This window comes from Mytilus trossulus, chromosome 6 (genome assembly GCF_036588685.1).
Source record: "Mytilus trossulus isolate FHL-02 chromosome 6, PNRI_Mtr1.1.1.hap1, whole genome shotgun sequence".
NCBI classification, from domain to species: domain Eukaryota; kingdom Metazoa; phylum Mollusca; class Bivalvia; order Mytilida; family Mytilidae; genus Mytilus; species Mytilus trossulus.
Genome location: NC_086378.1, coordinates 8,739,244 through 8,765,552, shown reverse-complemented (window position 1 = coordinate 8,765,552; position 26,309 = coordinate 8,739,244). Strand labels below are relative to the sequence as shown.

At 32.4% G+C, this 26,309-nt stretch overlaps 1 protein-coding gene across 1 annotated transcript; it reads left to right on the top strand.

Annotated features, from left to right (window-relative positions):
• Positions 1 to 9,981: 9,981 nt before the first annotated feature.
• Positions 9,982 to 16,519, top strand: LOC134723170 (fucolectin-1-like). The gene is made up of 3 exons (XM_063586803.1): positions 9,982 to 10,186; positions 13,795 to 14,040; positions 16,269 to 16,519. The coding sequence occupies exons 1-3, from the start codon at positions 9,982 to 9,984 to the stop codon at positions 16,481 to 16,483; spliced, it is 666 nt and encodes a 221-aa protein (XP_063442873.1). The 3' UTR covers positions 16,484 to 16,519.
• The last annotated feature ends 9,790 nt before the right edge of the window (positions 16,520 to 26,309 follow it).

Genomic DNA, 26,309 nt, shown 5'->3' with positions numbered 1-26,309 from the left:
AATGACGGATAACTTCAAATTATAAACAGCAACCAGTTTTCATCGGTTCGAAAGACAACGTTATATCTGATATCTGAATTGATAGTTGAATTTTAACATTTTTGACAATTAAAGAAAGACAATGCATCGAAGTTTCTGTTTGACGTTTTGAATACATCAGAAATAACGACAACCAAAGGAATTTTTGTTTATGACCTCTTGTACAAAAACAATTAAAAAAAAAGATATTACTAAAACTATACTAACCCATACTTGAGCTTGAAAATCATTCTAGCTAGAATTCCAAAAAAATCGTAATTAAATATAGTATTTTTAGTGTTTTTTTATATCACCAGGGCAAATTTACTGAAGAATTCCGTCGCAATCAATTTCTGTTCGTCTGAACTGTGTACTTTTGAATAAAATATCTGAATGCAAGATACGGATCGTCAGAGCCGCCTATAGAATACAACTTCTTAAAATTGACGCATTTTCAATGAAGTCTATAGAAAATGCGAACGGGTTATACATAGACTCAGATCGACGTCCGGTCTTTAATCGACGTTGGTTCCTCAAATCGACGTCCTATCTTTCATTACATTTCCTAATCAAGGTCTTATTGACAAATTCTACTGTAACGTCATTTTTTACAAGCTACAAGCTACGTCTGATGGATAGAAGTCGTTTTAATCGATATGAAATATGATTAATCTTATCATTTCCTATAGATACTTATTTATTTTCTCCGAAGTGATTTTATTTGGTATAATGCTGGCTACATAGATTAATTGTTTTTTTCTCCATACTTGTATGAGGTACAATTCCTAATGATTAAGTTTAACCATGACAAAGAACAACACTGAAACCAACATACCGTTCCAAACAATACACTAAAACAAAATAAAAGAACATGGATGGTTGGATGAAAACACGGGCAAGAAACCAAATGAAAATCCTGTATAGGATTATGGTCCAGTCTAAAAAGCCTTTTTCTCGTATTTGACCGGTTGGAAAAGCAGTATTAACTTATGTTTTATATCAATATGGTGTCGTCATAATTATTGCCCATTTGGACTGATTTGTTCATATAATTTAATAATGATATTTGATAAATCATTGTGCACGAAACAAAGCGAACATAATTAAAATTACATTCTTCATTTTACCATGCGCCGAATTGTGGTGGTCACTTTTAATGAGTGATGACTAGTTGAAGTAATATTGAGAATGTAAATGTTGAATGTGTCAAAGAGACCCGACCAAAGAGCATAAAACAGCCGTAGCATACCAAAAGGTCTTAAACACAGCTAGAAAATTCTAACGCTAGTGGCGGGCTTCAGCAGGCGCTTAAATATAAATGTGTACTAATTCCGTAAAAATGGACTTCATACTAAACAACAAAACACATAAATGAACTAAAATTAAAAACCATGCAAGACTTAATAAAGGCAACGGTAGTATACCGCTGTTCAAAACTCTTAAATCCATGGACAAAAAACAAAATCGGGGTAACAAACTGAAAATGAGGGAAACGCACTAAATATAAGAGGAGAACAACGAAACAACATTAAAAAGTAGCACACACAGAAACGGACTAAGCTCCTAACCTTTTGTATCATTTAGTGTGTATAAATTTACTATATAAAGTTGTCTTAAATTTTTTCCACTAACATTGATAGCATTTTGAAATCGATTATATGAACGTATGTTGTTGAAAAAAAACGAAATAACGAATTATCACCCTCTAATAAGCCTGTTACAAAACTGTAACCATACACAAAAAGATGTGATACTCGTATACTGGTTGAATACCATATGATAAAATTTGTTTAGATTGTCTAACTTATTTTATAACTTTAATATACATCTTCTTATATGGTACCTGCAATTTTTGTAGTAAAACAATAGTATTAATATTACATATGCCCTTAGTTACAGTTTCATATTGAATGACAGATATTTCTCTATTATTTGCAGCCAGTGCACATATTCTACTGATACAGCTTATCTTTACTTTGTCCTCTTGCTAGTTTAATGTTTTCCGTAATTTTTAACACGTAAAATATGTTTGTGGACCTGAGCGATGTATAGGGAGTGCAACAATCAATCGTATGTAAAACCTTTCTGTATATTCCAAAAAACAGATAATCCGCCACAGATAGCATAATTGTTACTGTCTAAAATGACTTCCCTTTTTTCAAAAGTGTTATAAAAGAGGGACGAAAGATACCAAAGGGATAGTCAAACTCACAAATCTAAAATAAACTGACAACGCCAAGGCTAAAAATGAAAAGGACAAGCAGAAAAACAATAGTACACATGACACAATATAGAAAACTAAAGAATAAACAATACGAACCCCACCAAAAACTAGGGGTGATCTCAGGTGCTCCGGAAGGGTAAGCAGATCCTGCTCCACATGCGGCACCCATCGTGTTGCTTATGTGATTACAAATCCGGTAAATAGTCTAATTCGGTAGGTCAAATTCATGAAAGGGAAGGGGATTGTAGTTACGACGTAAGGAACATATCCGATATCATTTGTGACATAACTGTCAACCAACTCGTGATGGCGTCCGTAAAATTTAAGAAGGGATGATTTCAACTTCACCATTTGGAACACTTGGTTTAATAGCTTCCTTGTGAGCAGTAACCCTCTATCAAGAAAATCATGATAGGAAACGCAAGCACGGGAATATCGTATCAATTGTGAGATATATACCCCGTATGCAGGTGCTGCTGGATTGTTGCTACTTAGAAATGGAAAGTTCACAATTGAAAGCTGAAATCATCTCTTTTGTCGTAAAGTTTTGTCTTCAACCGACCCTCATTGTCAATTTCTAGATGTAAGTCAAGATATGAAGCCGACTTAACTGTATCTGTAGTATCCTTTATCGCCAATTCGATGGGATAGATGCGATCCACATAGTCACCAAATTTTGAATTGTTTAGTGAAAGAACGTCATCTATATAGCGGAAAGTAGAGTTAAAGGATATTGCTAACTTCTTATCTTTCTTCCATAGAAGTTCCTGCATGAAGTCAGCCTCATAATATAAGTGAGGTGAAAAATACCAATGTGATTAGTAAACTCAAAAGACAAAAACGAACTCACGATGTCATTGCAAAAACAACATAACGGCCAAAAAAACAAACAACAACATAGCAAACATAAACTGAGGAACTGCGTGTGGACAGGTGTCTCATTGGCTATCATACCACATCTTAATTTTTACTATATAAACCCACCAAAAACCAGGGTATCTGATATCTGCTACTATCTGTCGTCCAGCTCGATTGTAAAATTTGGAAGGGATGATTTCTACTTCTTCACTTTGAACTTTGAACCTTATATCAAGGCAATTATGATATGTAAGCAAGGTCTTGAATATCGTATTAACAAGGAGGTATATACTCCATATACAAGCACTGATAGAACAGTGATCCATAGAAATGGAAGTTCACAATCAGGAACCTGAACCTTTTTTATATGATATAAAGAGACGTTGTCAAAATAGGTAAAAAATATTTAAATTATAACTGTTCTAATATATCGTACCGTATTACTCGATCGAGCCAAGATAGTGAAATCTATATTTAATGCATTTTACAGGAAACAGAGACCCTTCTTTCCTTTTCAGGATTTGCGAAAATTCAGACTTCACCAAAGGGGCACTATAACTGATAACATTTGATAAATCTTTCCCTTAAATTGTCTCTTTTTTAATAGCGGGTCCAGCAATTTTCAAAAGTGAGGGCCCATTGACTGCCTAAGGAGACCTTCTCCGGTCATGCTTCAATAAGTTACTATATAAGCAATCAATTTTTTCCTCAAAAGGGGGCAGGGGCATTATTTATGTATTATAAGAGAAAGGAAACAAAAATGCCGAACTCCAAGGAAAATTTAAAACGGAAAGCCCTAATCAAATGACAAAATAACTGGCACTCACAAAACGCATGATTAAACGCTGTCATTTTCCTAGTTTTATAGCTAGCTTAACCTCTCAATTGTATGACTTTCATAAAATTCAATTTATATTGACTGCTAAGTGTGAGCAAAACAAACATGCATTATGGGTAAAATGTCAGAAATAGAGGTATAACGTTGTGTTAAAATCTTATAAACACAATAACAAATGTTAACAATAGAAAACAAAACGACATATCGACATAGCACATGTCAAAAAGGAAAGACACCTGCGAGGGCATCTAGTATCTTTTGTCTGTTTGATAGTTGGTTTTTGTATTTATTTATTATCTGAAAAGTCAAGTGATCTGTAAAGTATGTTTCTCTATCACTGTCTCAGGTAGAAGTTTGAGTTCACATTTATTTCCAACCCCGTCACTAATGTAAGTGTCTCTCTGATATTTTGAGCCTGGATTTTAGTTTGGGTTCTTGTTTGATGTCTATGGTATTTTGTTTTCGTTAACTTTTTTGTCATAAATCAAGCTGTTGGTTTCTCGTTAGAACTGTTACACATTTTGTCATTTATAATACCACATTTCTTTCGTTGTATATAGACATGTGTCTTGGTAATTTATGATGTGCTTTAGCTTTTAAGTATTATTAATCCACCTGTAGTTTTAACTAACAAAAGTTCGGTAGTCCGTAGTTAATGATTGGTCATATACTTGTCTAGTTGTCTAATTTATTTTGTTTCTGGTGTAAAGTTGTCTTATTGGCAATCATATCATATCATCATAGCGCAAGTATGTTTCCGAATAGCAAAAATTCAGACGTCACCAATCATTGGATGTGTAAGTACAGAACCACGTCATGTGCTTCAGAGAAACACAAAAATACTATAGAATAATAACACAAATAAAGGCAACAGTAGTATACCGCTGTTCAAAACTCATAATTCCATGGACAAAAAACAAAATCGGGGTATCAAACTAAAACCGAGGGAAACCGATTAAATATAAGAGGAGCACAACGACATAACACCGAAACGTAACACACACAGAAAAGGACCAAGCATCAGACAAAACACCACGAGAATAACAAATATAACATGAAAATCAAATACATGAATTTGGGATAGACAAGTACCGTGCCACGTCTTATCTCAATATCTCAAAAATAAGAGAAAACACAAATGACTCAACGTTAAAATGCAACACACACATAAACGAACAATAATATAACAATGGCCATCTTCCTGACTTGGTACAGGACACTTTTAAGGACGGGATGTATAAGTACAGAGCCACGTCAAAAAGATATCATCAAAAAAAGACTAAACAGTAAACGTGGTACTCATAAAGACAAGGAATACGTGGATACACATTTCCAATTAACGGTCTGTGTTGTAACATCGTAACTGTTTTCACCTTTGGATTTTAGAATTGTACCAGTTCATATCGCACATTACTTCTTTTATTTGAATTATCTGTTTGAAGTCTTTGTTGTTAACAGTTATATAACCTACGATATTTTAAAAAAATAGAATTGTACAAGCATCTCAATAATGATGTCAGTTTCTAACTGCTTTATTCAATTAATTTCAAGACTTATAGTTTTATTAAAGTAGATTGTTATGATAATGATTCATTTTACATATTATTCATACTGATGACGGCTATCTGTTATCCGAAAGATTTATTGATAATTACATTTAATGTTTCCTTTGTTTGATATAGGTGATTTTATACTCTTTTTATGCGTTTATATATATATATATATATACAGAATCTGTACACTTCCGTTAAGATGCTTATATTAACACCATACCCTTCCGCACATTACAACGTTTCAATACAATTCTTTTTCAATATACTTATCTCCGTGTTGAAGGCCGTACATTGACCTATAATTGTTAACTTTTTATACTTGTGACATGTCTCATTGGCTCTCATACTCATAAGAAAAGTATAGAAATATTGTAATATGCGGAAGTGTGTGGTGTTTATCTAAGTATCAGGTTTAACGGAAGTTTTCCAGTTTCTGTGATTTACATATAGACGGGAACATGTTTGTTACCTCATTTGAATATATACTGAGATAAACACACATTGACGTATATAACAACAATCTAAATACGTTTCTGTTAAAGATACTTCATTGAACAAATTTGGAGTTTTAATCATTTTTTATTATATTGCAACAATCACAACTATAATCTTAATTTGAATAAGCCAGTGTTGTTTTTCAACCTTGTTCTCTGCATTTTATAAATCAGACAAACAATTCAATGAGGGGCCTATATGTTGCTTGTTTCATGTCAAATGAGGTAGGAGTAGTTTTACTGCTTATGACACAAGGGTCATTTTCAAAAAGTACTCTTAACTAAAAAAAAAATACGGCTAATTTTCGCCTGAATTTATTTGACTCCAGCGCCATTGTCTAAACAAAATCATTTCTAAAATTCACTATATATTAGATTTTAATATGATCTTTGATTTTTGAGGTATTTACTAAGATACGATGTAGTAAAGATATCCACGATATCAACGATATCGTATCCACATCGATATTAACTTAAGCACTGTCTACCTAATTCATCTACTGTATCAGTTAACCTCGTTCGTCGGTATGTGTGGATACCAACGATATCGACCGTATTATATCAATATCGATTTTCAGGTTACTATTTTAAGTCCACATTTTTCTACTACATGTATAATAGTAAGTTGTCTTTGTTCATCTGTATGTGTCGATATCAACAATATCGACGTTATAGACTCGATATCGAAACTTAATTCCCTTCTGCATTTATTGCTCTGTATCTTGTACGTTGTAAGCATCTAAAACAAGTGTCGATATCGACGATATCAACGATATCGACTCAATATGTGAAGCTTTAGTTCTAAACTTTATTTCCATTCTAAACGAGTGTCGTATTATTACTCTAAATATGTTGTCGTTGTCGTCGATATCGACGATATCGATTCGATATCAACATTTCAAATTGTCCTTGTTATTGTAGCATATATTCTTTACTCTGCATAATTTTATCATTGTATTCATCTTAAACTAGAGTCGATATCATCGATATCGACGACATCGGTTCGATATCGACATTTATATTTCCCTGTGTAATTTGCAGTTTTGGTTCATAACTTTGTACTTATTTCAAACACGTGTCAAGTTTTAACAAATTCAGACTATATTTACAAATGATAATGTTTGTTATTCCATCTTTTTTTCCCTCTGATCTATCAATCTATTTTATTCTATTTCTCTGAAGGTCTCAAAATACTTTTCATATTCTCATTAGTGTTTTACTCCAAATGAATTAAATTTTCTATAAACTTCATCGCAATGTCCATTGTTACATCTGACATATAATACTTTATAAAAACACAAAATGGATAACGATTCGATAACGTGTCGACTATATGTCGATATCAACATATATATATATGTCTAAGTGTGTACGGATTTTTATAGCAAACATCAATATCGATTCAATATCGTGTCGACATTGCCGATATCGACGATATCAACATATAGGTACATCTTGGACATGATTGTGATTTTTAACATCATTTTGGTGTATGAGACAAAATTGTAAATAAATTAAGGCGGAGCAAAATTATCATATTTTGATTCTTCCAGTTAGCTAAAAAGGTCATGACCCTTAAAATCATCCAATGATCTTTTGAGATCACCAGCAACCACACGTTGATTAAATTTTTTTATACAATGGGTTCGGAAACTGTTATGACTTTTGAACACCGTTATATTGAATAGATTAAGATAAAGTGACCCATTAACCCTTTTCTCCTAATTGCAAATCTTCACCCCAAAACAGAGAGTGATATTATTGAGACCCATCTTCAAAAGTATATCTGTTTGATTATTGATTTTAAAAACCTGTTGTGTTCTTTTAAATTTCTATTTTTTGCTTTGTAAAATGCATATTTACGATTAAATTTTTCTATGGATCGCTATTTATGTCATGAATTTTTATCAATATTTTTTGACATTGAATTGAAAATCGTATTATCAGTACAGATATGTTTTTACTAGTACTTAAGTATGTTTTTATTTTATCTTTTTACTTCCAAAAAGGTTCGATTGGAGAACTTTATACTTTTTTCAATGCATTTTGGATTCAACCTGTTGTACTAACTGTCACCCCCGGGATAGGACAGAACATGCTTTCCTAACTTGGTCAAAATTTAAAAGTTGATAAAACTTACCAGAGTTTTTATATAATATTCTCATACAAATTATCAACCCTCAAACTTAACCGGTTAGGTAAAAAAATCTTTCATGGCAACATATTTTTGATCTTTTAAAAATAAAAAATGAATCGAGGGACAAAAAAGTAATCTTTAACCAAAATATGTATTTTTAAAATATTGATATATATAATTCTCTAATTCTATGGAAATTTATCCCTTTTCAATAAATCTATTGAGAGAAAACAAATCCTGTTTACAAACTAAAATGAGGGAAACACATCAACTATAAGAGGAAAACAACAAAACAAGAACATTGAAGTAAAAAACAACTCAAACAACAATGCAATAAACATAGACACGAAGTATTAATTAACAACTGCCATAGTCCTGACTCGGTACAAGGCATTTTAAGAGAAAAAAGTGGGTTGAACCTGGTTTTGTGGTTAGCTAAAACGTCTCGCCTTATGGTAATGTTAACACTATTCTGGTCTGCAGGTTTAAATAGAGAATAATGTGATGTCTGTAATCTTTGTGATGGAAAACGTGCTCGGGATTAGTAGTGTAATACTGTTCAATCTAAACAATCCGTAAGATAGACAAAAAATATCGATATCGTCTTTAATTTGTTATAAAAACAAATAGTATGTTATCTTTCTACTCGGTGTTGTATTTTGTAATAAACGCTGATGAAAGAGGAACGAAAGATACCAGAGGGATAGTCAAACTCATAAATCGAAAATAAACTGACAAAAATGGCTAAATGGGACAAACAGACAAACAATAGTACACATGACAAAACATAGAAAACTAAAGAATAAACAACACGAACCCTTACAAAAACTAGGTGTGAACTCAGGTCCGGAAGGGTAAGCAGATCCTGCTCCACGTGTGGCAACCGTCGTGGTACTTATGAGATACCAAATTCGGTAAATAGTCTAATTCGATAGGTCTCATTTATAAAAGGGATTGTAGTTACGACGTAAGGAACATATCCGATATCATTGCGAAACGGTTATTCCATAACGATCAACCAACTCGTAATGGCGTCCGTAAAATTTACGAAGAGATGATTTCAACTTCACCATTTGAAACTCTTGGTTTAATAGCTTCCTTGTAAGCAACAACTCTCTATCAAGAAAATCATGATAGAAAATGCAAGCATGGGAATATCGTACTATTTGGGAGATATATACACCGTATGGAGATGCTGCTGGAAAGTTGCTACATTGAAATGGAAAGTTCACAATCGGAAAGCAGAAATCATCTCTTTTGTCGTAAAGTTTTGTTTTCAATCGACCCTCATTGTCAATTTTTAGATGTAAGTCAAAATATGAGGCCGATAAAATATATGTCAATTTGTATTAAAATTGTTAAAATATTTGAAGACGGCGTAAAGCAAACGCAAATGAATTAATCAATCGTTTTGTATCTTTGTTCAATACTTTTGCAAATACTATACAAAAAAATGTGGCAATGAGACAACTATTCACAAGTGACAAAATGATTGAGAAATTTACAGCTATAGTTTGCCGTACGGCCTTCAACAATGAGCTTTTACGGATATCAAGCTTTTAAAAATAACAATATCACAATGTAAAACTATGCAAACGAGAAAGATAACGGCCTTATCTACGAACGAAAAACATATATGTTACACATTTTAAAACACCAATTCTGCCCCATTTGCATAAAATGGATATTGCGTGATAAACAAGTAAATGATCCATTGTATAACATTAGATCGCAAAATTGTTTTAACAGCTGTCTCCATATATATCCAGGTTGAAAAAAAAACGAGAATTATATTTAAAAATTAAAATTATAAAGCTCATTTATTACTACTCTAATAGCAAATTTCTGTACGATAAAAAATGCAAAAAGTAATGTTTATCATAGCGTACTGCGTTTGTCTTATATCTGCATGTCAAATAACAATATCTGGTGGTAAGGTCAATACAGATGCCTGCAAAGGGTACGAAAAACTGGAATCTAAAATTAATAAATTGAAGGATACCCTCACAGCAAAGCTTGATAGCAGTCTTCGAATACTGAACAAAGTTAATGAACAAATCAAAGGTAAATAAATCTATTTTACATATGTGTTAAATTGATAATTATTGAAACGAAACTTGACCGACCCGCAATTCAATACCTCTGGCATCGTTAATAAAGATTGAAGAAAATATGTACGTCTTGTTGGTTTTTAATGGCTTAGTCGATACATGTAACGTTTTTACCATTCGTCTGTTCACGAGTTATGAGTTTGACTATCCCTTTTGTATCTTTCGTCCCCCTTGCTGAAATTGGTTATATGATAAAAAATGATATTGAAATTTAACTAAAAACGGTTAATTTCGTCAAGACAGAATTTTGTTTCTTTCTTTTGATTGTTATTTATAGTGATTAGGATTTTTTTTTATGCTACTGTTATATAGGTGACCGGTTAACGTAGATATCCATAAAACCAGGTGTAATCCGCCATTTTCTACATAAAAAAATTCCTGTAACAAGTAAGGAATACGACAGTTGTTACCCATTTATTTGTTGTTTAAGCTTATGAATTTTTCCACTTGATTACGGACTTTTCGTCTGAAATTTCCGCGGTGTTCGGTGTTTTTGTTTTTTTTAAACTTTTTTGAAGACATTTCGTCATATCTCCCAACCATCGCTGTGGTTCCTTACCGGTCAACGGATCATTCTAATGCAAATATTTTGTAACAATTGTTCTGAAGCGTAAAATTCTCTATCTCCTTGTCTGTAACTAAGGAAGCCGACATTTTGAATTTCGGAATATATTGACATGTTATCTCTACAATAATAAACAAAAAACTCACTTGTTGCGCCTAAACATCTTCTTTTTATCAAATTTTATTACATTCTAATGCGGCACAGAAGCCAGAAACGCCCGGTGTTTATGTTTGACGCCGGAGGCATACCGATGACGTCACCTAGTATAGCAAAGAAGATAACATCTTTTCGCGGAATTTTCTTTTATGAAGATTTTACACTGAAATAATGATAGAAATTAAATTATAAACTTGTTTTACATTAGAATCGAGATAACTGTATTGTATTTGAAGCTTTTCGGACGTCCATCGGTAGTTTTACTGTCGCAAATACCCGTTTACCTGTCTCCGCTCCACGTCGCCAGGTAAACTAAATTTGCGACAGTAAAACTAACGATGGACGTCCTTAAAGCTTCAAATACAATACAGTTATCTCGATTCTAATGTAAAACAAGTTTATAATTTAATTTCTATCATTATTTCAGTGTAAAATCTTCATAAAAGAAAATTCCGCGAAAAGATGTTATCTTCTTTGCTATAGTTCGCTTTAGTTCGTAAATAGTTAAAATTCCCCGATCATTTCCTTCTAATTCACTGAACAACTGGTAAACATACATTTCTGATAAACTCTGAAAGTTGTAAATAATTTCCGATAACAAAATTTGAGTACTCATACTGCAGTATAATTATTGTATTGTATAATTCTTTTAAGAGACAGATTTTGATGGTTATTGTCGTCCTAAAAAAGAAATCTCCATCTTTCTATTTGTTTTAAATTATAGAAGACATTATTGTTTTTATATACTAACGTTTACGGCTGATTTTTTATTTTTTCCTTTTGGTTTTGGTTTTGAAATAATTGTACAAAATATATATCTTTCAATATATTTGTACTCTGGTTATATTTTGAATTTGCTTATTACATGTATGACTTTTTCAGTAATAGTACTTGGTTTTTTTGGGGTTTTTTTTATAAATTATTTTTCCTTTGTGAATTTACTAGTATCAACATATATTTATCTTATGGCACAATAATTAAGCAAGTGACACGAATAAGCATACTAAGCATACTTTGATATAACAATACGAAATCTAAGGATCAAGTGCTATAATGATAACATTGTCATTAATATGATAATAGTAGTTATAACAGTACAAGAACATATATGTACAAATATTTTGATGAGGTATGTTTTTTTCTGAAATCAAGTTTTCTTTTATAGAATTTCAGGAGATGACAATATCAAAATGTCGAATTTCGATATGAACTATATCAAACATCCATGATTCAGATTACGTAAATCATTTAAAGAGAGGATCAATTTAACTGTATTATTACAAAAAGAAATTAAAAACAACACGTTTAATAATGTATTGCGTCCGAAGCGCTTTTCTTGATTTATCTTTATCAAGAACGCTTACAGCCAAACATTTAAAATCCGAAGATGTATAAGAACCGAAACCGTTGAAGAGCTATATGTCAAAAATACCTAAAATAAATAGCCAAATTCATCTAAAGCCAACAAGGGAGTTGAAACTTTAGTTTCCTAATAATTTCAAAATTTGTAAACGGAATATTTTAGTCAAGTTTGTTAAATCATGTCTGTACCGAAGCACTGACTTCTGAGCTGACGATACCCTCGGGGACTGATAGTCCACCAGCAGAGGTATCGACCCAGTGATAAAAAAAATGTGCAAATAAATTATATAAAAAAGAAGATGTAGTATGATTGACAATTAGACAACTGTCCACAAGAGACCAAAATGACACAGACATTAAAACAACTAAAGGTCACCGTACGGCCTTCAACAATATATGTTTTATTAACACTTCTAATCGAGACAATAACATAAGTAGCTTATCAAAAAAAAATCCCTAATATGACATATGAGATTAAAAATAAAATACATACATATAAAATCTTTAGCTCTTTAAAGTCAACAATTTGCAGTTTTTACGTCTTTGTTTCTGAATACGTCGAACTGCTTTTGTCACGTGAACTTTAGATAACGAAATATTTTCTTTTTGTGAAAAAAAAAGGATTCAAATAACAAAATTCATGGACGGTTCAAATTACACTAACTATTTAGTAAGACGTGTATCTGAATTAACAACTTCTAGCTTTATAAATATGCGTTAAACATTAAAATGATATTGATGTGTTGTAAGGGTGATTACCAGTGTCACAAGTGAATACTAAGACAAAATTTTCAAGTATCAGGATCCTATCAGGATCTTAAAAACAAATTATGGCATGAACGATCATCCCTAGTTTTGGGAAGGGGTTCGTGTTGCTTGAGGTCTTTAGTTTTCTATGTTGTTTCTTGTTTACTATTACTTGTCTGTTTGTCATTTTCATATTTAGCCATGGTGTTGTCGGTTTATTTTCGATTTATGAATTTTTACTGTTTCTCTGGTATCTTTCGCCCCTCTTTTATCACTATGAAATATTTGATTTTCAAGTGGGATCTTCTTTGTCTAAGTCTAGCGTGGCGGGGGCTTAACTTGCTATTTATATACTGATGGTTGAAAGAATACTTATGGCATACACATAACAAATCTTTATTCAGGAATGAGGCACATTTGAAGGTGGAGTTCTTTTGAAAGAAATGTTCGCCGATATCTGAAAAATGTCGTATTATCAGTGTAATTTCTTCTATAACAACAGCCATGCTTTCATATAGAAATCATTTTAACTGAACTAGTATACAATTTTGTTTAATGACCAACTGAAGACCACCCCAGGGTATGGGATTTTTTCTCGCGTCGTTGATCCATCAGTGGCCTTTGGATGGTGTTTGCTATTTGACCGTTGTGTTGTCTCTTTGACATATTCAATTCTCAACTTTATCTTTACTTGTAAACAATTGATAACGCCTTTAATTTATTTTTTTTAGATTGGAAACCAAAAAAATCTGTAATAAAGAACGTTGCCTTAGGGAAAAGAAGCCAACAAAGTTCATGGGAGTTGAAAACACGTTCCTGGGGAAATTATATTTGCTGTGCAACTGAATATGCGAACGATGGTAATGCGACCACATTCTCACATACTGCTATTCAAAACTTACCATACTGGTGGGTAGATCTTGGACAACTGTATGATTTAAAGCGGATTGAAATCATAAACAGATCAGATCATGTTGGTATGTACATTTCTGTTATTATATTTTTCAACTTTCAGGTTTTGAACCACGGTTTGAGACAAGTGCAAAACTACGAAATATTTATCTTTTTGAATTACTTGTTAATATCATTATTTCAACAAGTCACTCATTTTATTTAGCTATGATTTAGTTATTGAAGTATATTTTCGATTTAGTTATATAATCATGATAATGTTCAGCAATTGGTTGAATGTTGGTAATATTTTCATCATACGGTTAAAAAACGGCAAATAAAAGGTAAGAACCCATCGTTTTGTCTTAAAATGTCCCGTACCAAGTCAGAAATATGCCAGTTGTTATTCATTAGTTCGTTTCTATCTATGTTGCATTGTCGCCTGATTTTTTTTTACTGTGCACTTCTGTGTTCTGTTGTTTCCTTGTTTTCCACTTATTGATTGTGTGTATCACTCGGTGATAGTTTGTAACCCGGATTTGATTTCTATTAAAGATATATAACTTTTAAACAGCGGTATACTACTGTTAACTTATATACACCAGGTCGTCACCAATAAACAAGTATATATGTATATATTTGCAATATTTCAGGTTCTGTGACTTCTGTTCCAAACTTTGTAAATGATTGTAATATCAAAGTTATTCCATTAGTATCGATTTCCCTTACTGTCAAAACAGTACTGCGTTTTCACAAAAGTCAACGACTGTAGAGGTCCCATTGAACATTGCCAGGGTTAAATTAGCTTTTATTAAATAAAAATATTAAGCTTTCCTCTATTCAAAGTGGAATCTCAATCATTGCAATAGTACTGACTTATATAATAACAGAATTACAGAAAGTACAACTAGCTGTGTTAACTGTCAAATAAGTTTTGGTGTCAAATACTGCTAAATTAACGCCAATTACCTTAGCGTAAGGTCACATATGTCGTTGTTCCAGCAAATGAAGCCTCCAATAATATTGTCTTCGTATGTAAAACTACTATTTGCAATGGTTAACAACAGAGCTTTGGAATAAACAGCTCAACTGGTGATCATACATATTAATTAACATCATTACAAAGGATGATATTTAAAAAACATCCCATATCCTGTCTTCTTTCTTCTGGTATCAACATCAAGGATATCAAAAGAAACTGGATACTGGATACCAAAACTTTACAAAACTCCGTATAAAGAACGATACATAGCTGGTTCATCAACACGTTCGACTTAAGTGATGACGACTATTATTTCTACAGTAATAGATGGCCTTCAAAAATATTGTGATGAGATATATTCGACTAGTTGTGTTATCAGATGTGAATTCTCAAAAATCCTAAAGATCTACTGCCAAATCGTAGATCACTATTTCTGAAATTAATCCTTTGATTTTACTACGCTTTACACTACAATTCCCCATGCTCAATTGAAAAAGCCACTTCACCATCTCATTAAGCAGAGGTGAAGTGTATAAAGATGGGAATTGTAGGTACAAATTTCTTGCTCTTGGGTTATGGTAATTCTTATTTTTTGCAGAACCACACTGATTCTTCTAGAAATATACTGATAATGATATTATCACAATGCTGGACTTTTTTTTATCAACAGTACATATATTTGTTGAGCTGGAAGGTTTGATATTTCAACAAACAGTCGGTATTCCAATGGTTATTAATTGTGTGCCTTTATTTAATTTACCTTTTTGTCACCTTTTACAATACTCCTTAATTCTATAGTTGTGTTTTTTTGTTTGTAAAAAATCAAATCAAAGGCGAGTTGAATTCAAATACATATATGAATATCTATTTCTACCATTGTTCTACCTTAAAACAATTAAAGAAACAATATTATATTTGAAATTCTGCTTATAAAAGTCATACGCGTTATGACCTAATATCTACATCTTCAATGTAGATTATGACCTGCAGTTTCATTTTCAGGTAAGGGTGAAGGTTGTTGTATATCAAAACGTTTAAAAACCGCTGCATTTGTTCGCACCTGTCCTGTAATTTTTTTTTATCTCTCATTTTTTCATATTGAATAGTCCGTTGAATTTCCAATTTGAATGGTTTTCCATTTGTTGACCTTTTATAGTTTGCTGTTTGGAGTGAGTTAAAGCTCCGTTCCTAATGTCTTACTTTGACCTATATCAGTTTACTTATACAAATAGTGACTTGTATGAAGAGGTTTCTCGTTAGCGCTCAAACCACATATTCTTATATCTATTTATGGCAGTAGATCTCATATTTGAAGATTTGTTAAAATTTTAGGTCACCGTCTACATGATGTAGATATTACAGTTGGACCATACTTGAAAGAAATGTCCTTATGTGCACATTATAAAGGTCCAGGAAAGACTGCGGAGCATCTAGTATTCCATTGTAACCGTCAAATGAGAGGTCGTTATGTCAAAGTTGCCATTAAAGCCAAGGAATACCTCCAGTTGTCAGAAGTAATGGTGTTTGCGCCTGAAATATCAGAATGATAATATTACTTCAATTAAAATTTAGCAGTTACGGTTTATTTTTTTTATGGTTTATTCATTTTATTAAGACATCGAATGATAAGTAATAAAATCGGTTTCAATCCAAAAACCCAGAATATTCATCATGAACAATAAAATGGGAGTTTATACGTCAATCAAACATTAAAAACAAGACACCAACCAGAATAAATGCATTTAGGTTTACACATTGACCAATAGTACAAATCACTAGCTTCGTGTATTAGGTTTTGATGTGATATTTGTTATTCTCATCGGATTTTGTCTAATGCTTAGTCTGTTTCTGTGTGTGTTACATTTTTATGTTGTGTCGTTGTTCTCCTCTTACATTTAATGCGTTTCCATCAGTTTTAGTTTGTTACCCCGATTTTGTTCGTGGATTTACGAGTTTTTTATACAGCGGTATACTACTGTTGCCTTTATTTAGGATAGGAAGTTTTCGTAATAATTTTTTTAAATAATAAAACACACAAACTTGTGTTTCTCTAATAGTGAGAAACCGAAAGTATTGGGATGATGGAATGTCATCATTTTAGTTAATGACTGATGACAATGAGTAAAACTTTGAATAAAAATTGTAAATATACGCCATCGAGTCTGAAAACCTATGACTGACAATCTAAATGCATCTTGAGGTCCACTTGCGATTTTACATAATAATTAATTGGTATGCGCAGTTCAAAAGGAAAAATAACTTTGAAAAGTGATACTAACAACTGTTTCTGAATGTCTATGAGATAATTCTATAAAATAAAAGTACTAATAACAAAGTAAACGAGACGGTTCTCTGCGGTAGTCTGTTTGGTATTTCCCCCAATTTGTACACTTCATGGTATTTTGGTTCACAAGAAATATCTAACGCCCGAGTGTGGAATCCATGAGAAAACTTTTATTTTTCCTTATCATTATTAATTCTAGTTGATAATAATAAACAAGTATATATAACAAGAGCACAGTATCGTTTAATTTGTTAGAGTACATTCATTCTAAAATTATATCCCACTGACTTTCAAAATCAGTTGTCAGTAACCAAAACCCGTATTCCCTCGAAAATTATACCTGAGTTAATTGTACGGACGCCATCAAGAGTTAGTTGACGTAATTGAATATCCGTTTTAATGTCGCAGCTTCAATCCCGTCCCCTTTTCTCGAATATGACCTACCAAATTAGAATTATTATCAGGTTTAGTACTATAAATATGAACAACACAGCAGGCATCAAACTTATGATTCACTACCAGTTTTTGATGGGATTCAGTCTTTAGTGATAATGTTTTGTGTTGTGTACTACTTTTTTTTTCTTTTTTAGCCAGTGCGTTGTCATTTTATTTTCAACTTATGAGTGTGAATATCTCTTCGGTATCTTTCACCTTTTTTTATACAATAACTGTTCATATAAAAATCCAATCACAATGCACATGTTTTTTTAAAATTCTGAATGCACATATACTTTGAACCAGCACAATTTCATGATTTCATAATGATATATGTGCCACTGTGCGACGTCTTCTTGGAGTAGAACGCTTGATATTCAAGTTTAAAAGCCATGGTTTCAACATAAGCGAAAGTTAGTTTTTGATGAGAAATTTATTCTAATGAGCATTATTTGGATCGCATTTGAAAGGATGAAAAAAAGAAAGAATGCGTTCTCAAACTGTCCTTTGCCAACAAAGGTCTCGATGGCGTCAACTTCGGCAATAATTATCCTTCGTCATAAATTAGTTCATTCGAAAATACATCCTTATTTCAAAGATCGGTGTGTTTGAGCTTTTGATTTTGCCGTTTGATTGGATACTTTCCGTTTTGAATTTTGCTCAGAGTTCAGTATTTTTTCTGTACCAATCATTTCTTATACCTATACCAAACCAATTGCAACTAATAGTTATCAAAAGTACCAGGATTATAATTTTATACGCCAGACGCGCGTTTCGTCTACATAAGACTCATCAGTGCACGTTTTGCAGGATCTCAATGTTATTGACTAAAGTCTAAACCTCCTGATTGTACCTGTGCTAATTCAAACATCATATATAATCCGGCTGATCACGTAATTAACGGTGATATCAGCATGGTCAATAACACTTTCCTGCGAAAAGTCCAAAAGTCCAAAATATCGTGAGCCTGAATTTGTCAATTGTAAATACAACTTAAAAAACCTGATGGATTAAGTCAAGGATCATGCCAGGCCTTGGACTAAACGCGAGGTCGAAGACGTGTAGATACCCATGATACGTCAACTTTAAAGACCCAAATGTTGCAAATATGTTGTTGTCCCCATAGATAAAGCCCAAAACAACATCGTTTTTGTGTGTGTAAATCTCATTACATAAACTATCTGATAAATTAAATAGGTAATGACAATTCACTTGGAAACTCAACATATACCCTCACGACATTTACCAAAGAGGAAATCCTGGATAATCATTGGTCTGTCCTATGTTCCTGTGGAATTTCAACCAAAGATGAAGAACTGGATATTCCTTCACTGTATTGGATATCTAAACTACATTAGAGTCCCTACAAACAACAGTGTATTGCTAGGTTTTGCAAATGCTCCACGGAACCTCTTTCTAAATTATTAACATCTATTTTATCACCAATCGAATCCGGGCTGAGAAGTTTTTGTGAAACTGCCTATTCTTGAGGTGTCGTGAATCAGATATAGATAATAAAAAATTCAAAAGATCTAGTTCTTTTAGATTAGATACAATATAGGACTCTTTCATCTTGCATTAGTATTAAAACATTTGACTTTTTTACACGTTACATATATATTCCCTATTCCAAAATAAAAGACAAATTGTCTTAGGACAGGACAAATTCTACTTTGTAAAGAATCACTCGGATTCAAACAAAATAATCTCTGAAACTAACAGTATTAAGATGCTTGATTTCTTGATTGACAACATATCTGTTACGTTTTGAGGACGTGATTTCAACAGACTGTCGACATTCCAATAGGAACCAATTGTGCCCATCGTGTTGTCGACTTGTTTCTTTATAATTATGAGACTGGCTTCATACAGGAACTTCTTCCTGACAGATAAGAAGTAAGTAATATGCCTTTAACATTACTTTCCGCTATAAAGATGATGTTCTCTCACAAAATAGTTCAAAATTTGGTGACTATGTTGAACGAGTCTACCCCATAGAACTAGAGATAAAGGATACAACACATACAGTTAAGCCTGCCTCATATATTGACATCTAGAAATTGACAATGAGGGTCGGTTGAAAATAAAACTTTACGACAAAAGAGATGATTTCAGCTTCCCTATTGTGAACTTTCCATTTCTATGTAGCAACATTCCAGCAGTGCCTGCAAACGGGGTATATATCTCCCAATTGATACTATATTCTCGGGCTTGTATTTCCTATCACAAGGAAGTTAATAAACCAAGAGTTACAAATGGCGAAGTTGAAATTTTCCTTCGTATACTTTGCAAACGCCATCACGAGTTTGTTGACCGTTATGGAAAAAACGTTTCACAGATGATATCGGATTTTTTTCTTATGTCATAACTACAATCCTCTTCCCTTTTCACGAATGTGACCTAACAAATTAGACTTTTTATTGGAGTTATAATAACATGAGCAACACGAATGGTGTCACATGTGGAGCAGGATCTGCTTATCCTTCCGGAGGACCTGATATCACACCTTTTTTATGGGGTTCGTGTTGCTTAGTCTTTATTGTTCTATGTTGTATCTTGTGTTCTATTATTTGTCTGTTTGTCTTTTTTAGCCATGGCGTTCTTGGTTTGTTTTCGATCTTTGGGTTTGGTTGTCCCTTTGGTATCTTTCGTTCCTCTTTTGATAAAGTGTTATTTTGTGGTTATATCTTGTTATTTTCTTTTGTAAGAAGTATGGTATTGATGGCACTCTTTGGTGAATTGGTTGTATTACTTCAGAATTTTTCTGAACTCGGAGTATTTTAGAGGTCGGTTGTGTTGTATCGTTGTTTCGGTACACCATATATGATTACATTCATAAAACTTGAAGATTTAGATAATTTAATTCTTCGTTCTTTTCCACAAAATATATTGGGTCAAATTTCAATGTCATAACAAAAGCGTGTTTGCAGAGGAAACACTTATATCAGTGTTGCTTGAAACGCATTTGTAAAGATTTGAATCTGTAAAGGAGATATTGTTTAAAAGTAGCATAACTGTTTAGTAGGGTTTTTTTTCCAAGTAATTATTTATTATGTATGTGCATGTCCAAAGTTTTTCACGTTCGGGTCTTTCATATCTAACTGATTGAAATAAGTTTTGCACAATGTTTAAGGCGGTACGGTACTTGCAAGTGAATTACTAATTATCAATGTTTCTTAGCGTAATTTGACAAAATTGAACCATTTTGGCTGCTAAAAGCGAATTATTATTTCACTATTTCACTTTCATTATTGATTGAACAAAAAACAATCTTACTTTAGTTTTTTATATATCTCGTAGCTAGTGCCCCTTTAAAGGGGTGAGACTCTAATAAATTATTTGTTGTTGTTGGTATATATATATATCTACAATACTAAAATTACGAGGTCCAATTTGTCAGCCGTCATCACGTAAAAACGATGAATCAAAGAATTCAACTTTACATATAACTAATATAGTACAATGGTGTTGATTAAAAATTACACCACTCCAGGCTCCTTTGTTTTCCACGTAATTAATATTGCCAATAATTAAGAAGTTCCGGATCGAATCCGACACCGATACCAATAGTATATTCACCTGTTAACTATTACCTTATCTGTACGTTCCGCATCTGACAGGCGCACTACCAAATGGTGTATTTAGAATTTTGCTGTATACTGTTGAGTAAAAGATACTCCATTCCATGCCCTTTTGTTTTCCAAATTATTAATATTACCAATAATTGATAGGTTCCAGGTCGACGGGTCCAAACAGAAAGATTTGAAAGTAGAGAAAACTTTTGCATCTTATAAGACCTCTTATAATCGGCATGACTTTATCAGATGACAATACCAATACTAAAATAAGGCATACGCATCGTTATGTATTTTAATTCAGTCATGGACCCGCGATATCACGGGTGTGTTCTAGTATTTAAAAAAAAATATCGACCTTTCCTCTGATTTAATCTATCTGCTGAACCCTTTACTATATTACATATAAAGTTTGGTCCTGATAAGTTTTTACCGGGCTTTTTACCAACGTAGAGTAGTTTTAATCTATATACGAAATTCGAATATCGACGAACGAAATTCGAATATAGTTTAACTTCTGTTGCCTTAATGTATACTAATTTAAATCCAGTAAAAATCATTAACTTTTAAAGAACGTTAAAATGAGACTTTTCATCGGAATTCATCTGTATGTGTAATAGGAGAATCCTTGGTTGTACTAGAAGACAACATTTTTAAAATTATATTTTAATTGACTTCATTATGAAATAAACTAGTAAACAAAACCTGTCTAATACTAGAAGATACAAGATGTGGTATGAGTACCAATGAGACAACTCTCCATTCAAATCACAATTTGTAAAAGTTAGCCAATATAGATCAAAGTACTGTCTTCAACACGGAGCCTTGGCTCACATCGAACAACAAGCATCAATGGGCCCCAAAAATGACTAGTATAAAACCATCTAAACAGCAACACCAACGGTCTATATAAAAAAAAAACGAGAAACACTTATGGACCGCATCAACAAACAACAACCACGGATCATCACAGGTTTCTGACACGTGATGTTTTGCTCAAGTGAAACATTTCGTTTACTGACCTTATCAAATCAAGATTGGTATCACAAAAAATTATTACATCTTCTGTCATCTTCGTTAAATTTTTATAATAAACAATATAAATGTTTTAGGATCATTGAATTTTAAATCATTACAATCATGCTATCCTTTTTTGTTCATGATGGGTTATGCATTTGGTTTTTCACCCTTCTTTTTATGAAGATAGCCAATATTGCTTCTTAAATACCTTTAGAAATGTTAAGTGTCTTAGAAAAAGACAGATGCTCCGCAGGGCGCAGCTTTATACGACCGCAAAGGTTGAATCCTGAAAGGTTGGGGCAAGTATGGACACAACATTCAAGCTGAATCCACCTCTAAATTTGGATTGTGATTAAATAGTTGACACAGCATAGGTTTCTGACACAGAATGAATGTGTTCTAATGAACTTATTTTTTTTGTTTTCTCTTAGAGCAATTCACTATGCTGTTGAATATTAATCCTCTCAAAAAAATGTTTGAAGATATTTCTTTTTATCCATAAAATTTCAAATGAGAAAAATTGAACTCATTTTTTTTTTCACATCCCCCTTTCTCTTATATATATTCCAAAACTGATCTCAATTAAAATTTCTAATGGAGTTTGCAACAATAACTACTCATTTAAATACATCATAAAATATTAAGATGTAAAAAAAACTGCTTGTTATCACTGAATGGTAAAGATTGTTTTAATTTATCAGTTGGTAGTAAAAAGTAAATATACATTGTATATTGTATATAACAAAGATTTAAGTTGATTCTGGACAAAGAAAGATAACTCCAATTAAAAAAATTCTTGCTATTGCACAATATTGTGCAATTAGATATTTCTTGCTTACTATTGTGGACTAAGAAAGATAACTCTAATTAAAAAAAATTGCTATTGCACAATATTGTGCAATTAGATATTTCTTGCTATTGCGCAATACTGTGCAATTGAAAAGACTTGCAATTGCACAATACTGTGCAATTGAAGATTTCGTGCTATTGCGCAATACTGTGCAATGGAAAATTTCTTGCTATTGCACAATACTTAATATAATAATTTTAGATCCTGATATGGACCAACTTGAAAACTAGGCCCATAATCAAAAATCTAAGTACATGTTTGGACTCAGCATATCAAAGAAACCCAAGAATTCAATTTTTGTTAAAATCAAACTAAGTTTAACTCTGCACCCTTTGAACTTTAATGTACACCAATTTGAAAACAGGACCAAAAATTAAGAATCTACATACACAGTTAGATTTGGCATATCAAAGAACCCCATTTATTCAATTTTTCATGAAATCAAACAAAGTTTGATTTTGGACCCCGATTTGGACCAACTTGAAAACTGGGCCAATAATAAAAAAATCTAAGTACATTCTTAGATTCAACATATCAAAGAACCCCAAGGATTCAATTTTTGTCAAAATCAAACTAAGTTTAATTTTGGACCCTTAGGACCTTAATGAAGACCAATTTGAAAACGTGACCAAAAATTAAGAATCTACATACACAGTTAGATTCGGAATATCAAAGAACTCCAATTATTCAATTTTTGATGAAATCAAACAAAGTTTAATTTTGGACCCTTTGGGCCCCTTAATCCTAAACTGTTAGGACCAAAACTCCCAAAACCAATACCAACCTTCCTTTTATGGTCATGAACCTTGTGTTTAAATTTCATAGATTTCTATTTACTTATACTAAAGTTATGGTGCGAAAACCAAGAAAAATGCTTATTTGAACCCCTTTTTGGCCCCTTATTCCTAAACTGTTAGGACCAAACTCTCAAAATCAATATAAACCTTACTTATGTGGTCATAAACCTTGTGTGTAAATTTCATAGATTTATATTTAATTATACTAAAGTTATGGTGCGAAAACCAAGAAAAATGCTTATTTGGACCTCTTTTTGGCCCCTTATTCCTAAACTGTAAGAACCAAAACTCCCAAAATCAATCCCAACCTTCCTTTTGTGGTCATAAACCTTGTGTATAAATTTCATAGATTTATATTTACTTATACTAAAGTTATGGTGCGAAAACCAAGAAAAATGCTTATTTGGACCTCTTTTTGGCCCCTTATTCCTAAAATGTTGGGATCAAAATTCCCATAATCAATCCCAACCTTCCTTTTGTGGTCATAAACCTTGTGTTAAAATTTCATCGATTTCTATTCACTTTTAATTAAGTTAGAGTGCGAAAACTAAAAGTATTCGGACGACGACGACGACGACGACGCAGCCAACGTGATAGCAATATACGACGAAAATTTTTCAAATTTTGCGGTCGTATAAAAATGATTCATTTTTCAAGTTATCTGGGACAAAATCAGCCTATAAAAGACTTTGATACTATTAAGACTGTTTTAACAGCTACAAATATAGGATATACATGTATATGTAAATATTATAACAAAGACTATGAACCAGCAGTTGTTTCAATGTTAACGAATGCTTTTCAAATTGTCCGTTGTCGAAGGAATTAAGAGATTGAGTGAAATACACTCACAATGTAATGGTCATTCATTTCAATTCTTTTCAAAGGTCTAGAAATGACACAAACCATGCATGATAACCCTAACTAAGTTCTCTCTGGGACAAAAATATTGTTCTACTAACCATGAAGGGATAGCGATACAAAGAACCAGGGATCACACTATAGTTTGTACTCATGCAGTTTGCGTTCTCAAACAATACGCACGTTATATATAGCGGACAATGCGATATTGACTTTGTTAAGTTTTGAAGGTCGTATACGGTGACCTAAAGCTGTTAATTTCTGCATCATTTGGTCTCTTCTAGAGAGGTGTCTGATTGCCAATTATACCACATCTTCTTTTTCAGATTTCGCTATTTATAAACGGACAAATAAAAAAGACGGCAACATTTTTTACAATGAAATTTTATTAACAAACATTGCACAAAATAGAGTAAATACAATATGTATTATATTTATCTTTCTGAAATTTTTGGTAATAGAGATCACGTACAAGAAAAAAATAATTGAAATTATGTTAACTTCTCCACCATTTATTTCCCTTAATAAACACAGGAACACTTAAAAATAAATTTGAAAATAAAATATCTCTCGTATTTATCACACCACCAGAAACATATATATATCAATTTCTATCTCCGTCACAAGTTATCTATAAACTTTCAAATATAAATTATAGTAGTATATGTATGTCCTTTGTATCTATATATAGCTCCCTGAACAGTTTATAATAGTTATAGATTTTAGGATTGTCCAATTAAACATCACATTTTGGCAACATACATGAAGCAGAACTATACAGATTAACAACAAAATACAAATAACACAATTAATTTGGTTAATTTTAGATTATGCTTCTTATTATTAAAAAAAGTCTGCTTGTATGAATAAATATAGTTAGTCTTTAAGATAATCAGGTCATGATCAATGCGTTATAAGAATTATATCAAATGTTTACCTTAATCATTCAAAGCAGTCCGGACAACAATAAGCAGAGTTCTTGTCATGGGAAGGCAAATGCTATGAAAATGAACAAAAAACAGCATAAAAGTTTAGACGAATGACCTTCACCTATTACACAACATGACAGTAATTAAAAGGTATGCTGATCAAAGAAAAATACCAGTCGCCAAATGGGATTTTTTTTCAGGATTAAAAAAGTGACTGCGTTTGCTTACCCAAAGGTCGAAAACAAATATATACGTATTTAAAATTCGCGAGTGACACTAAAGCTTAACGACGGTAAATTGATGATTGAAGTAAAAGCTTAAGGGTAATCATCTTCGCTAGCCAAGGGTTACGATCCACTCCCGCTCTCTTCACAAAAATAGATGTGAAGATAGCGGTAGTGGATCGTAACCCTTGGCTAGCGAAGATGAAGGGTAATGTGTGATAAGATCCCTTTCTATCTCTTTACATGTACTTGCATGGTATCAGACTGTATACTCCTTCAATATAATGCGGTATAAACTATGTACATGCATGTCAATGTGAACCATACGTTAGTACGTCAGCTTTTTAAAATCAAATTTGTATACATTTGAATCGATTGAAAAACATTTTCGATACATC

Excerpts from the sequence above, each read along its gene's own strand:
- LOC134723170 (XM_063586803.1), top strand. The coding sequence starts at position 9,982 with ATGCAAAAAGTAATGTTTATCATAGCGTACTGCGTTTGTCTTATATCT. Across the intron at positions 10,187-13,794 it reads AGTTAATGAACAAATCAAAG|ATTGGAAACCAAAAAAATCT; the intron begins GTAAATAAATCT and ends TATTTTTTTTAG. Across the intron at positions 14,041-16,268 it reads AAACAGATCAGATCATGTTG|GTCACCGTCTACATGATGTA; the intron begins GTATGTACATTT and ends TTAAAATTTTAG.